Here is a 16,179-nt window from a genome sequence, read left to right as displayed (position 1 = left end):
GCAGAGAGTGAGCATGGCCAAATTTGGTCACCTTGCGCCCCCTCCCCTAAGAAAATTTGAAAATTCTATCCCTGCCAACCTTTGCTTAAAAGTTTGCACCGAATTTGCACTAACAACCCGGTCAGGCAAAAAATTCCACATTTTTGGTATCCTGAAAGAAATAAAGTTTCCATGCAAGATGCTGGTAGGTCTAGGCACCTGTAACTTATATCTGTGGCCACGTAAACCATCAACACGACAGAACTCAAAAAATTGATCAAAGGGGCACATTGATCATTCCGTGTAGTACTTTGAACGCAAAAATTAAATCAAATCGAATTCTGCTCAGCTCCAAAAAGTCCAAGTTTCAGCCTTTGTAGTCTTTCCGGATATGACAAGTATCCCAGGTATCCGCTTCGTATACCGACGTTGAACTCCTTCCAGTAGGTTGATGTCTTTGAGTAAGTAAGGGTTCCACACAACGCTATTATATTCTAACCCGGGTCTAACATACACACATAACATTCGAACTAAGAATGCTGGGTTATTGTTGTAAAAAATTCTGTAAATGTTTGATGCTACGTTATTGGCTTTGTTGGTAATTTTAGCGATATGCGTGATAAACTTTAGGTTTGAAGTAAGAGTGACACCCAGATCCTTATGTTCAGTAACAACATGCAAATCATGATCATTAATGCTATACAGCGGAACAGAACAAGCGTTTGGTTTAAAAACATGATAAAATGTAATATACGTAATGTATGTAATATTAAGCTCATATTATCATGGTAGCATTTAATGCAGAGGAGAGAAAAATTGACGAAAACAGGTTCATCAATCGTAATTATTTGTGTGACAAATAACGGTCTCCAGATATTCCTAATCGTGACAGCCCTAACTGTGTTGCTTTGGCTGAGCATAAAACAAAATTAAAATTATACAGGCTATATTAGCATGTCTGTACTTATACGTTCCTGACCCCTGAACTAGACCCCGCTACGTGCAAATAAACAAATGAAGCAGTTTAAACTTTACGAGTCTGAGTTTTCCTCTCTGATTAATGCCTTGTCTCATTGGCCGCCCCCTCAGGATTGAAGGCGGAGCTAGCGCAGGGCGAGTTCTCGACGCAAACTGACGGTCCCGGGCGTGGCCTTCTTCTTTTCCCGGAGATTTGCACCACTCAGCTGCAACTGCTGTCCGCCGGGGCCCCCGAGCTGGACGTGATTGGTCACGTGTTCCGGAGCCTGCTCAGGACGGTTCGCTCCGAGCCCCGAAACGCTGCCCTGCTCTACGAACAGGTCAGATTCGCTCTCACAACCTCTCATTTATTTTTCAAACACTATCTCTAACTTTTTGCATGCTCACAGGGAGGAGTCAAAACCATCCTGTCTGGTTTCCACAACCTCCTCAGCCAAGCGGACCCATCCCTTAAAGGTTTGTCGTTTTCTATTTTGACGGAGATTTATTGTAAAATATTGCGCCAGTGCGTAATCTTTGTAATTGGTTTTCCTTGCAGACTGCCAGACTGTTATAGTGGAGCTGCTGGTTGCCATGGTGAGCCAGCGAATCACGGCAGAGGAGCTGGCCTTATTGATTCGTCTCTTCCTGGATAAGACTCCGCCCACTGTGAGTCGGAAAAGCTATCGGTCACACTTACTGCTGGGCAGAAGCTTGAAATACAGTAGAACCCCGGGATACGGCTTTCCCGTTCTGTTACAAAATGTTTTTTTCTTTTCAAAAGTAAAGCAGGAGGCTTATAATCAGGTGTGCCCCACCCTCCTCTCTGCAGCTCCAGCTCTCATGGGCGCTTACTTTCGTTTTTTCAATCTCGTGTTAATATTGACTTTAAAATACCGCTTTCAAAACACACAGAGGAAACCCACGTTGTTTTTACCCGCATGCACTGGCCGAATTTTCTAGGAAATTATTTTGCAATTTTGAGCCCTGATTCTTATGCGTTGGATATATTTTCTTTTGCCTTAAGAAGGTCTGGGCAGTGCGCAATTGCACATGCGCGCACCTTAGAGAGAACATTGCCTAAACTACACTAGGGGAGCAGTGCACTCTCTTGGCAGATTGATTTGTTTACATTTAGCCTCCAAATAGCATATAGCACAGAGTAAGAGTGTTGAGTATGAGGTTTTGACGCGAAGTAGAGTGGACCCTCAAGTGACCCCATGGGCTTTCTCTGTTAAAAATGTGTTCAAGATAAATTAAACAGTCACTTTAAGACATTACACCCCAATCCTGCTTAAGTTTTCATCAGCAGATTTGAAGAAAGGCTGAGGTTTGCCATGGTGATGTGTTCCCGCCAATACTGAGCAATGATTGTTTTGATGCCACAAATATTTTCTATCGATCCTAGCAGCGCATAAAGGGTTAAATCACATTCTCTCCTGAAGCACTGACGCATAAGACAAATGTATTGGCGGTGCTTCTCCCCTATTTCACTTAAGACTTTTTTTTATATATATATAACTTTATATATAACTTTTTATTTCTCACACAAATTTTGACAGAGGTTTGATTCCCTGTAATACATCAACACAAACACAAAACATATACACTTGACACACCCATAAATAACAGAAGGAACAACAGGAAAAAAAAAATACAAAAAAAAAAGGTAATACAATACAATCCATACAATAAAAATGGAGGGCAGGTGTTTAGACATTAAGCAAAATTTGTGTGAAGGGCTTTCATCTTTTCTCGAATTGATAAAGTTTCAGTTGAAGTCTTGCAGTGATCTTTTCCATAATGTACAGTTGCTTTAATTTGTCTCTCCATTGTTTTATGTCAGGGGGTTTTGGTTTCAGCCAGGACAGTGTGATAATTTTCTTTGCTACCAGAAGCATAACCTTTAGTATATATTGAGACTTATTTTTAACCAATGCCGAGCCCAAATCTACATCCTATGGGGGGTTGGGAGGGGATTTCTTCTTCTGAGGGGAGGTGCCACAGAAAATAATTGAAGTACTGGATTAGGGTAAGCCACTTTTGGAAGAAATGTGTGGTGGACACTCTCAATGTGTACTTCATCTTTTCAAGTTTCACACGTCCAGATTTTACCATATCCTTTTCTTGGTCATGGCTAAAAACAAACGTAACGGAAATAACCCTTTCTCTTCATATGCAGGAGATTTTACTGAAAGGCATCTTACAAATCGTGGAAGCCAACATGAACATCGAACCCCTTCACCTATTGAACTTTCCCATCATCCTCGGCGCCTCGACCCCCGGAGGTTTGTCTCCGAACTCCAGACCGAACGGCGCTGCCGGAGGGAAGAGTTCAGGTCTGATCTGGAAAGGAAAACTGACTCCCGGTCGCAGAGACGGAGATGGAGATTTCAGAGCGGGTCATTTACGATCATCTCCTTGGCACACGGCACCTTTGCACTTGCCCCTGGTAGGGCAAAACTGTTGGCCTCACATGGCTAGCGGTTTTAGCACCTCCATGTGGCTAAGGGTGGCGGAGCAAGAGGAAAAAGCAGGAAACGTAGACAATGGTGAGCGGTAGATCTTTTCACTCACCGATACTCCTTTTCAGATCGGATTATCCCCTGCATGTAAAGATTGCCACCGATACCTATGAGTATGAACATTTTGTTTTTCTTTTCCCAGAAAAGAGAAACTCCTCCACCTCTGAAACTCACCACGGCTCGCCACAGGCTGGAAAAAGAGCAGTTGAGGAAAGCCTGATTCATATTCTGTCAATGGGCTCCAAAGCACTCATGCTTCAAGTGTGGGCCAACTTCGCCACCGGCTCGCTCACGTTCAGGTGAGTTTTCACGAGGTAGTTAGCACATTTGCTTAACATGCCAAAGGTCGCCTGTTCGAGACCGGGTGGAAACATTTGTTGGCCTGGAGAGGGATGGGCGCCACCGGGCTGTTACTTTTCCAGGACACACCACAGGAAGTGGTGCCCCAACCACCCGTGTGGTTGAGGGGGGCCACAGTGTAGCAAACAGTGTTAGGCCAGTTACCGTACTTTAAAAAAGTAATTAGTTATGGCTACTCACTATTTAATTCGTGAGTTGGGGCAGTATTTCGGCGCAGTGGTTAGCGCGTGTGCGGCACAGTTCTAAAGTCATGAGATCGAACCTCCTGTGTGGAGTTTGCGTGGGTTCCCTCCGGGCACTCCGGTTTCCTCCCACATTCCAAAAACATGCATGTCAGGTTAATTGGTCGGTCCAAATTGGCCCTAGGTGTGAATGAGCGAGCAAATTGTCTTTCCCTGTGTGCCCTGCAACTGGCTGGCAACCAGTTCAGGGTGTCCCCTGCCCACTGCCCGAAGATAGCTGGGATGGGCTCCAGCACCCCCGCGACCCTACTGAGGATAAGCGGTGCAGATAATGTTGTAAAAATAACTAGTTACCAGGGCAAGTAACTATTTTATATACAATAAAAGGTTGTTGTATGTCAAAGTATTTGAAATATTCTGAGCAAATACAGAACACTGCGATGACGTCTTTGATCGGAGTTTACTTGTAGAGATGGGAATTCTAAATAATTCTAGAGAAGCCGATTTTCTGCTCGGCTCACTAAAAAGAACTCGGTCTTTTGGGTCATAATCCTAATCTGTTGCTTTAATCCCCAAATTACCAATTATTATGCAACAATATGCATGGAATGAGTTAAATGGGGGTAAGAAGAAGGAAAAACAAATGATCAAAAGTAAAATAACGAAACAAAAAAATAGAGATAACTTGAACTTGAACTTTTTATATAAACACATTAACATTGAAAACACAGTCATGTCTATTTGAAACCTTAAATATATATAGAATAGAAGTGTTTTTTAAGCCAAGATGGAAACAGTTCCACTGAGGTTGCAGATTGAATCTCATAGTGCAGAGCATTCCGCAGCAACGCACAGGAAATATAATTAAAATGCTGTAGCCAAAGTAACTCACGGCGTTCGACAGTCAGCAACGGTAACAATGTTGTAACAGCGGAGATTACCGAAAAAAAAAAACGCAGTTACGTAAGGATGTAATTATAACACTGGTAGTAAAGTCGACCTCAGGATATGAAAGTAGAATTGCCATATAGCGGGGATAAAGACTCATGCTAATTAGAAAATGCGTTTTGAACTGCTGGTACCACAGATCAGAACATTAAAATAACAAGAGTACATAGTAAATACTACTTATGTTCAATAAATGTGAAATTAAATTATTAATTAACACGCATGGAAAGGAAAAATGACATTACATTTTCATTTGGTTTTACGTGACTTGAGTTAGTTAGTGAAGTAATGGGTGAATGCAGAGGAGCGACAAAACGGTGACGGATTAAGAATAAAATGTACATTTTTGACTTGAATTGTTTTAATGCTCATCTTATGATAACGTAATGACAATAAAAACGATGTCTTCCACTTTTGAGGATTGGTTTCCTTATAACAGGGGTCGGCAACAAGCGGTTCTTTGCCACTCCCTAGTGGCTCCCTGTCGTTTTTTCCAAAATGTTTGATGATGGAAAATCATATGAATTCTGTAGGACGGCTTACATGTCACACTCGTATATTTTTCCAATTAATATAAATATGCATAGTACCGGTATATATACATACAGTATATTTTCCCTTACTAATAAGCTTATAGAAACTTTTTTTTTTTAGGGCTCCAAACATATGTTTGTTAGTTTTTTTTGTTTTTTTTTGGGTCCAATATAGTTCTTTCAACATTTTGGGTTGTCAGTCCCTGATTTAGCAAGTACAGTACTATAAATATGGAATGGGCTCTTTAAATAAAGTAAAATGAAATTTGATTCGATTTTGGTGTGACGTTACTTCAGCTGGAGTAGCGGGTGGATGCAGATGGGCTGAGAAGTGGGCAATATATATAAATGTCCATTTGTTCGGATTGTCATGCCTTTAAAAGGTAAACTTGCTTTCGTCACCTCCTTGTTTTTGATAATAGTCCTGATTGACTATTGGTTACGGGCACACAACTTAGCAAGGGTAGTCATTTATTTGTCTTTATATACTTTTATTATCAAAAGCTTCTTTACCATGATTTCATGTTTTTTTCCCTTTAGCATCACTGGAAGCCTTGGGACTCATTGTAAATAATTACATCACAAAAATGTTATGGCCAGCTTTCAAAGTCTTTACGAAGCCTACGAGATTTGAAACTAAATGAAGACAAAGATGGAGATTGTTTTAACTTAATACTGATTTTATGGTTAACTTGTTTTTGCTTTTCTCTTTAGCAATTTCGCAATTCTTGAAACCTAATAGGAAATAAATATAATAATAAAAATAAAGTATTGCATCGCTGACTCACAAAGTCTTTACAAAGCATGAAGACTCTGAACCGAGTAACGACAGATAAAGGCATTGTGGGAGGTAGTTCAGGCAATAGCATATCTGCATTTTTATAAGGCCGTGTTGCAAACGAATTGCAGACCAGGATTGCTAAGACGTCAACTTAAAGCATACAAGGTTCTAGAGACACTGCAAAGTGTCTTACGGTTTTGGACGGACAAAATAATTTGTTGTCAAGTCGTCTTTATTTGTGACGCCCTTAAACACAGAGTTCAAAGGGCTGCACAGACCACAGATCATTGCAAACCACAGACTATTATGACACCATCCCCTGATCTAAAACCTACATGAGGGCAAGGAAAAACTCAAAAACCTCAACATTAGGAAAATGAAGATACCTTGAGAAGGGAGAGTCTCAAAGGGCTGCACAGACCACAGACTATTGCACACAAAAGACTATTAAGACACCATCCCCTGATCTAAAACATACATGAGGGCAAATAATACACTGATATTGTAAACATAAAATATAGTTATTCATATGTAAGGAAAGTTTGAGCCCCCTGATATAGATCATCATTTGAATTTAGACCGTTTTTGTCTGGCGAGCCAAGTGAAAAAGCCAACTGCGTTAGGCATGGGCCGTTGTTTGCCGACCCCAACATAAGTGTTAAGGGGGCGCGTTTTAATCTGCTGCGCCTTATAGTCCAGTTTGAAGAGGGTGCTTTCTAATCCAACGTGCCTCATCGTCGGGAAATACAGTCGCGTTTCATATTCCGAGGTCTCTGCTCCAACAGGGTTTGCATCGACCCGAATGACGAAATAAAGGCCGGCTTGTTGGCGCAAGCCGACTCGGTGGAGGGTCTTCTTCAACCGGGCCGTTGGCAACATTTGGGACTGACTTACACTCAGCAGCCCGAGGGCAAGAAAAACATTCACGGCCGAGTGGTTGTCTGGGTTTGCGGCATCATGTGAGTCCATGTTTGACAAGTAACTTCTGACTTTTTTCAATCTTACACCTCTTCTCTTTTTTTTCAGGAAATGTGAAGTTTTCTTGGACTACACCTTACCAAGAAAATCCAGTTTATCTTCCGACAGCAACAAGACCTTCTGTATGTTGGGTCACTGTTTGCCGTCCTTGGAGGAGGGGACGAAACTATATTTCAACTGGAGCATGGGGACGGTGCTCCTTTTCAACGGTAGGAATTTCTTGATTTTCCTTTTTCAAAGTCTGTGGCAACCAAATGAACTTAAAGGGAGGAAAGGCCTACAGGTATTCGTTCTTTAAGATAAGAAAAGGAAGCGCTAGGGAAAGGGAGGGGGAAATCCCATTGCTCTCCCTTCCGCCTACACGCTTGGTCTTATCTTCGTCCGGATGTTACCACTTTTTGAGTGAGGAAACGGGATTCATTCTTCCAGAAATTGGAATGGAAGACGTGCTTACCTGCAACAATTGTGCATCCAATTATTTTTTTTCTTTACTCAAATCAAAACCGTAATATTGGAATGGTTCCAACAATAAAATAGTGTAACCCCAAAATAAGTAATAATTCTGCCAGTGGAGTGGAGTTGCGTGTCCTTTACTCATCCCCTAAGCTTTCAGGACAATTAGGACAAACTTTGTCTCTTCATGAACTTGTATTGCTAGAGTAAGAAATAAAATAACCTTATCCTCCTTGTTTTACAACCTTATCTTCTCTGTTCCTTTATCTTCTTGGGTTTTTACCTCACTGTGAATGCGTGAAACTGGAGTGTCATGCCCAATGTCGTTGTCACAATATGTTAACTCATTTTGTAACAATGACAATAAAGGTATATTCTATTCTTCTATTCTATTCTAAAATTGAGGGGAAACAATGGCATTGAGCTCTCATTTATATCTTATTTATATATCCAGGACCACCAGGTTCCACAATAGTCTTGTCCCTCTGGCCATTAGACTGTTAAATGGTCAATCAAACACATAGTAAATCTAAACTGCTGCTAATCTGTACATGTGTTGGTTTTGTTTGACTTTTTTGCACTACCGGCAGTTCTTTATAGCTAGCCACTCCTTGCACAGCTGTTCTCCTCTGCACTCTGTACCACAGTGTTATTGTTACTGTTTACCTGACTTGTTTACCTGACTGCCCATTTTGCACATCTGGTTAGCTGCTCCTCTTGCACTCTTTGCACTACTGTAAAATACTATACATAGCCATAATTATTTAGTATATTATTAGTACTCAATACTCCAACTCAATGCAACATTTTATTTATATTTATATCTGTACATTCAAGGAAACTGCGGGTCAGATGTATCGACATTTCGTTCTGTATACATGTGTACTAGAATGACAATAAAGTAGATCTGAATCTGAATCTGAATTATTTAGAGCTTCCTTTATTTTGTGGCTGCAATCAATAAGAATTCTAACTCCGATAATTTTGGAATGGATGATTGGGAAAAAGTGCAGTCAATTTTTTTGGAAGATTAGTAAATATTTCAGGAATAAAATACATTCTTTCTAAGCTTGTTTTTTTCCAGGAGCCAGAGTCGGATCGGAAGAAGCTTTCTTCCTGTACTCCAGCGGACCCGACCTCACCTCGATTATGCCGTGCAATTACGGGAGACCTACGGGGTCCTTCTCCAAGTTTATTACTCAGGAAGCACTCAAGTGTGCCAGAGTTCGAGATCTTCTGATGAAAAGCAAGGAGGTGGACACCGCTGCTTTGGTTGTAAGTTTCTATCAAAACGACAAAAAATAATTGGATGGTTTGTTGAAGGGAAGTTACTTTACAGAATGATCGCAAAAACCTCAGCCGATAAACGATTTCCTGTATTTTTTAGTACTTCAACTATATTTCAGTATCTTTCATACTTTCCAGTAATTTCTAATACTTTTCACAACTTTTTCGTACCTTGCAGTACTTTAAACTACTTGAAACTAGTTTTTCCTTTTACTTTTTTTTCACAACTTTTTCAATTTTGCAGTATTTTTTAAGCACTTTTAGTACTTCATTTTCATATTCATTTTTCAGTTTCAGGTAGTTTTTCCACACGTTTTATTACTTTAGGTACTTTTTCAAGCTTCGTAGTACTTGTACATACTTTTCAGTACTTGTCAAGTCACATTTATTTGTATAGTCCTTAATCACAAGATGTCTCAAAGGACCGCACGAGTTACAATGACATGATCCCCTGATCTTAATGCAACATGCAGGAAAGAAAAAAACTCAAAACCTCAGCACGAGGAAAATGAGAAACCTTGAACGGGCTTTACAAATTGTTCGAAACTTTTTTATACTTTTCAGTTTTCTTTTGGTGTTTTTCACTTTTCAGTTCATTTTGGTACTGTTTGGTATTTTTAATATTCTCACTGGCTTTATCACATTTTCAAACTTTTATGTGCTATATTCAGCTTATTTTATAATTGTCACTCATTCAACCCTATACTTAATACTTCCATCAAATCCATTGAGCTTTTTTGCCTTCACACACAATTTTCAGAAATGGTCGGAAACCTTTTTGACCCTAACAGCCATAAAAGCAAGAATATTTTTATTTGTATTATTTTGGGGGAGAGAGCCACACCATATATTTAAAACAAAATAAAAAATCAACAAATCCGCTAAACCCGCTCTCCAGACAAAAGCTTACTCTTCTGCGCATTTTATTTCACTGTGTGATGTTAGATCATTTAAAAAAAAACTGAAAAAATAATAATAGAAAATATACCACTTAGAATTGGTCTCCCTCCCGCAGTAACATTAGAGTGTCAAGGCTCATTTTGACTGGCAGTTTTGTCCTGAAAAATTGTTTCAAAACAAGGTGCAAGCAAAGCTCTTTTGTAAAAATGTCACAAATACTGCAAATGAGGATACCGACGTATTTACCTTCAGTGCAGACGGCGCTGGGCAAAGAAGAGTGCGTGTGCCCTATGTATAGCTCTTCCCATTCCTACCGCTTTACCCCATCAAATTGCTCTAGGTGCTTTGCTAGAGCTTCTGGGTTAAACGTTTGTTTTCGGTTAAAGTTTCTGTGGCTTTTCATCCTAAAGTCTCTCAACAATGAACTTAGATTGCTTAATGATCTTTCTTATAAAGGTTTATTTAGCAATTTACAGCCACAGGGTCTGTTGGCATGACACCTTGACTGTAAACTGTAGTTAAAACTGTGTCCTATATGCACTGAACCCTCATTATTGTCTCGCCTTCGCCTATGTGACAATCTGCTCTATGAGACGTAATATATAAAAAATTGCATTGGTTCTTTGTTTAACTCCGAGCTATATACTCACGAAAAGAGCCATTTATGGCTTGCGAGCCCTACTTTCCCGACCCCCGGGCTAATGGTTTTGCGGAGGGAGCTTTGGTGATTGTAAGAGGAAAAGAGCAGAAAGTCTTTGTTCCTATTTTTTCTACAAAATCAGTCCAATTCATTTCAATTTGTGTGGAATCTGATAACAGGAGAGCCTGGCAGTGGTCTACGCCCCCAGCAGCCCACGGGTCTACACCATCTACGAACCCGTCATCAGACTGAAAGGACAAGCCAAGACGGTTGTGACCCAAAGACCCTTCAGTTCCAGAGAAGTCCAAAGTCTTTCTTTGGAACCCGCTGCTCTCAAGGCGTTACAGCCCATCGAAACCCAAGGCCTGCAGAGCGTCCTCCATAAGATCGGCGGGACGGGAAACATCGTCTTTCTTTTCGCTCAGGTGGGACGAAACAAAAATTCCTTTATTGCGATGATTGAGAAGATAGATATCTTTAAGTCGGATTTTGTTCTCCTCAGACCGTGGAGTTGAGCGACCGTGAGATGACCCAAGCTTTGGCCTTGCAGATACTTTTGTCTCTGTCCAAGTTCAACCAGCATCGCATTCATGAAATGGATTGTTACCATGGTTACTCCATGATACACCAAGTTCTCATCAAGCCCAAGTGTGTCGTTGGGTATCATATGCTCAAAGTGAGTAGCATAAATCATCTGCAAAGCACATAAATGACCGTTTTGGTTTTCTAGGACGAAATTTCGATAGTCGGGACCACACCCTTATTAACCCCTAACGTCCCGCTTGGCAAGCCATCAGACTGTTGATAAAGACAGTCAAGTCTTCACAATGTCCCCAGTCACTGAAATACCTCATGCCACATATATTTGAAAGGATTCAGCTCTTGGGATTCAAGATATGCTATAGAAATAAATTATATAGCTGGAATAGCTCACCAGAAACATCCCCTGGTACTCAGCTAATGAGATCATTTTTTGCAAACGTGGTGTCGTAATTTCAGGACCAGCCACTGAATTCAATCGTGTAAAATATTTGCTCCAAAACAGACGATCATGCCGACAGATTTAAAAAAAAAGTAAAGAAAAAAAAACACCTAAAAGCATTCCTGCATGGAATGACGATCCTTGTCGTAATCAGTTTGTTTCGCTCCATAATTCCCTTTAAAAAATAAACAGACTTCCAAATGCAAGTGTGCATAAACATGGATTAATTTTTGGAAAGAAAAGTCAAGCATTTACAAATATTGTACAATGTATAAATATTGGTTGAAGTAAAATACACGATTGCAAAGTTTTTAGGGCAGTAAACCGGTCGTCTCCAAATGGCCACTTTTGGAAACGCTTTGACATACGTTTACAAAGGCGTGTAAAAAACAATGTTTAGTTTCTCAGATTATGATCAAATTTGACCTGGGTCCAGGCAAGAATAAAAAAACATCTTTTTCTGTGTGTTCCAACTCGGATGACTCAATATTAGTAGCACTTGCAGTGATTATTTGAGTCTGGGACATAACTTCAGAATCTTACCTTTCAAAAGGGACCAAGACCGTCCAAATTCTCCAAACAATTCAAGAAAACCATTCACTTTACTTTGGGTACGTCTTGGATTTTAGGCGAATTTTACAGGAACGTGAAGGGGTTAATGTTCTACACTGCTACCAAGCATTGTGTCGTATAAATAACACTGATGCAGGTTACTTTTCCCCTTCTACGTTTTACACCATAGGTTTGCGTATACCGTAAATTCCACACTACTAGCCTCTACTTTTTTGCTGCATTTTAAACACTGCGGCTTTAGACATGGTCCGGCTTATTCTTTTTTTTGTAATCGCACCAAGGAAAAGGGCGAGCTGCTCTTATCCATAACATATTGCTATAGTTACAAGAGAGTACTTTACTGAATATTTACAACAGGGATGTCAAACTGTCTGGCTCTGGGTCTGGATTTCGACTTTCTGTTCTGATCAGTAATAGAATGTCAACTCCAAATTTGTAGCTTTGTTTTTTAGTATTATGATTGCCTACATTAGTAACTTACCCTACATCATGTAACCATGGATGACAGCGGATCTTTTCTAAATGCAACACATTTCTTCACATACAATTGGGGGGGTTCATGTTTGCCATTGAATGTGTTAACTGGTTTATTTTAGCGGTTGAGTGGATTTAGTTCTACACATAAACCAACTCACCATGCTATGCAAACTCAACCCTGCCCTCTCGCCGCCCTTTCAAAAATCTCGAAACACTTGATAGAAATGACTTAGAAACTTGCTTCTTTTTTTTGACATTTATGAATTTTATTTTAAGTTAAATTATTTTATTGTAAAATATTGACAACCCAGATTAAATCATCCAATAGGCTTGATTTACAACATACACACAATATTTCAACTTTTTCACCCACAAATCGAGTCCTCAATTTAGAAATCTGATTTGAACAGCAGTGGAAGACATATTTCAAAAACGTATCATCTGCGTCAATGTCAGGGGACTTAAGTTTCCTTTAATCTTCGAGAAAGAATAAAAAGTGTACGTAATCTGGTCCATTAGCGCAGCAACTGCCAAAGACAAAAATAAAAAATGACTCCAGGGTCTGTGTTGCAATCTGGCACTATTCTTCACAGTATGGGGTTGCCCTGGCGCTGTTTTTAAGAAATATAGGTTTTGCATTTTATGCGATCCGGGCCTCTTTCAACTTTTCAGTGCAGTCGTGAATATGGGCTCATCTTCCTAATCACCATCTTGAATGTTCACACGATCCAAAAACACGTGATATAAGCAACTCTGAGCGAAACTGAAAACGACGCATCTGAAGGCCCGGGCTTAAAATGTAAGATAATGGACGTGAAAGAGTTCATTTTTATGGCCCTTGAAGCCTGCGTCTTAAAATCCTGTGCGACCCGTACCAAGACAAAATTTGAGCATGCAGCTTTTAATCAGGTGCGCGTTTTAATACGAATTTACGGTAATTTGACACATGGTGTTTGTTCTCTAGACTTTGTTGGACGGGTGTTGCAGCGGACCCGTCCTAGTCCTGACTGAGGAAGGTCAGTTCCGTTTGGACACGGAATCCATTGCCGTGGTGCAGGACATCAGGTTGCTCTCAGACATCCTCTTGGACTGGAAAGTCTGGGCCAAAGCACAGGTAGGCCCTGCTGTAATTAAGGTTATTACACAGCCAATAATTGATCTGGGTTTAATTAAAAAATGTTTAATGAACCTTCTTAAATAGATCCCATGGTTGAAGTCCTTTTAAATATTACTTTGTGGTCCTTGGGGTCTATCTTGTGCCTAAAGACATCATAAAAGTGACTTAAAATGTATGCCAGGTAATCAATTCATTCGGGGATGAATAAAGTATCTATCTATCTATCTATCTATCTATCTATCTATCTATCTATCTATCTATCCATTTTAAGCATCATTGTTCTGCATTTTCAATAAAATGATATTGGAAAAAAAATGGATTTAAATATATTGTGAGTAGAATGAATAGTTTTCTGTCATATATACTTTTTAATTATATGTTTTAATTGCATTATTTTTTGTATTCATTTTTATACATGTACATCAAATTTCTATACTCATCCCAAAAAATTCAGCAGGATGACTTTACATGAATATATGATCTATTTCTTCATCTCATCTCATCTCATTAGCTACACCGCTTATCCTCATTAGGGTCGCGGGGGTGCTGGAGCCCATCCTAGCAATCATCGGGCAGTGGGCAGGGGACAAACAAGGACAGCAATGGCTCTAATCTCCAGTATTTCCTTACTAACAAGTTTTGGGGACACTGTGTGTGTGTGTGCTCAAAGAATGAGAAAAGCCCTTAAGGGACACAAAACAGGGTAGTGCGCTCTGTGTGCAGGAGGATCCGGCCACCCCAACAGCTCACCCAATCAAATTTTCTGGGTGTTTGCCTGGCGTTTTTGGGTGTTTTCAGTTTGTTTCTTCATTATTATTTTTATTTACATACCTTAAATATACCTAAAATGTCAAAAAGAATACTTGTTTATTATTAATAATAATCCAAAAAAATGACACGTATAAAAATGTTATGCATAGATTTATATACAACAGAATTCCACAGATCCTTGAAAAGTCTTAAAAAGCATTGAATTCATTTTTCTAAAAATAAGGCCTTGAAATGTCTTAAATGTCTCACCGGTAAGAGGCCCCAGGAATTACCCAGGACACGCTGGAGACACTATGTCTCTAGGCTGGCCTGGGAACGCCTCGGCATCCCGTCGGATGAAGTGGCTGGGGATAGGGAGGTCTGGGCTTCCCTGCTGACCACCGGATAAGCGGAAGAAAATAGATGGATTTCTTAAATCCAATTTTCAAAAGTTTTAAAAATGCAAACACACGAATAAGATTTATATTTGTGTGAACTAAAAAGATTTCGTAAAGTCACTTATCATGCATCATTATTAAAATGCTTCACGAATGTTAGTAGAAGAGTTCATGGAATTAGTAGTTATCTACCAGTTTTGACTGAGGATCCATGATTTACTGTAAAGATCATTTTTATTAATTGTTTTCCATGACTAAAACTTTGGACAATGCTATATTATTTAGATGGAAAATTTTCAACTGGACCGAAATGTATTATGGATTAAAAAAAAGATGATTTAAAATTGCCTGTGTGTGTGTGTGTGTGTGTGTGTGTGTGTGTGTGTGTGTGTGTGTGTGTGTGTGTGTGTGTGTGTGTGTGTGTGTGTGTGTGTATATATATATAATGTATACTGTTTCCTTTTTTATTCAGAAGGGACGATTTTAGATCAATTTATTATTTGTATTTATTATTATTTTCGATATTGTATATAAAATGTATGTATACACTTATTTATTTTCTTTTCCAAATGGATGATTTTGTATGTTTACATTACTTGTTCATTCAAATTATTTATTTTCTATATTAATATAATGTAAGCAAACAATACAATTATATTCAAATTCTGTTTTTGTTTTTATGTTCCCCATCGAGATTATTTCATATGAATATGTACGTATGTATTTTAATTTATTTATCTTTTTATTGTTGTAATTAATATTGTTATAATATACATACAAGATATACATACTTATCTCCCTTTTTTCTTACTGCAAGATACCTTTATACTAATACATTGTTTATTTAACTACTTATTTGTTCTTATTTTATACATACACATATAAAATAAAAACCCTCATCATTCTCTTTTTTTCCTGGAGAATAAAATAAAACACTTATTTCTAACAAAATTAATTTTGGAGATTTTTTATTTACATGAAAGCAACTATATATTTAATACGGACGGACAAAGATTCCAAAATAAGCTTGAAATTAACCATTAAGGGACAATTTAAATCATGCTCTTTTTTTTACATGACTGCAACTATAATAGGGTTTGATACCCAGATCCCCTAGTAATCTTTGTTTTTGCTCAATGAAAAGTGATTGGAATCGCCATTATTATCATTGTATTGCTCCAACAAAATTACGGTTGCACTCCAGTTGGCTAAATATACAATATAAAGACTAATCAATGGAAAATGTAAAATATTCCCATCTAATAGAAAGAATTCGCATCTAAAATAAAAATTATTCACACCCGTCACATTTCACTTGGATCCGGGATATTGCTCTTAAAACTGTAACAACGTCAACAT

At 38.9% G+C, this 16,179-nt stretch overlaps 1 protein-coding gene across 1 annotated transcript in view; it reads left to right on the top strand.

Moving 5' to 3' along the window:
• Window positions 1-16,179, top strand: part of lyst (lysosomal trafficking regulator) — a 104,064-nt gene that overhangs the window by 40,923 nt on the left and 46,962 nt on the right. The window contains exons 9-19 of the mRNA XM_088350872.1: window positions 1,069-1,277; window positions 1,347-1,413; window positions 1,496-1,605; window positions 3,119-3,488; window positions 3,604-3,760; window positions 7,051-7,224; window positions 7,292-7,452; window positions 8,781-8,971; window positions 10,703-10,948; window positions 11,026-11,199; window positions 13,520-13,669. Coding sequence (XP_088206998.1) covers window positions 1,069-1,277; window positions 1,347-1,413; window positions 1,496-1,605; window positions 3,119-3,488; window positions 3,604-3,760; window positions 7,051-7,224; window positions 7,292-7,452; window positions 8,781-8,971; window positions 10,703-10,948; window positions 11,026-11,199; window positions 13,520-13,669 — 2,009 coding nt within the window. The remainder of the gene's footprint in view (window positions 1-1,068; window positions 1,278-1,346; window positions 1,414-1,495; window positions 1,606-3,118; window positions 3,489-3,603; window positions 3,761-7,050; window positions 7,225-7,291; window positions 7,453-8,780; window positions 8,972-10,702; window positions 10,949-11,025; window positions 11,200-13,519; window positions 13,670-16,179) is intronic.

The sequence above is a fragment of the Urocampus carinirostris genome, chromosome 13 (genome assembly GCF_059441175.1).
Source record: "Urocampus carinirostris isolate Australia breed hairy pipefish chromosome 13, RoL_Ucar_1.0, whole genome shotgun sequence".
Classification (NCBI taxonomy): Eukaryota; Metazoa; Chordata; class Actinopteri; order Syngnathiformes; family Syngnathidae; genus Urocampus; species Urocampus carinirostris.
This window is presented reverse-complemented; position numbering and strand designations above follow the sequence as displayed.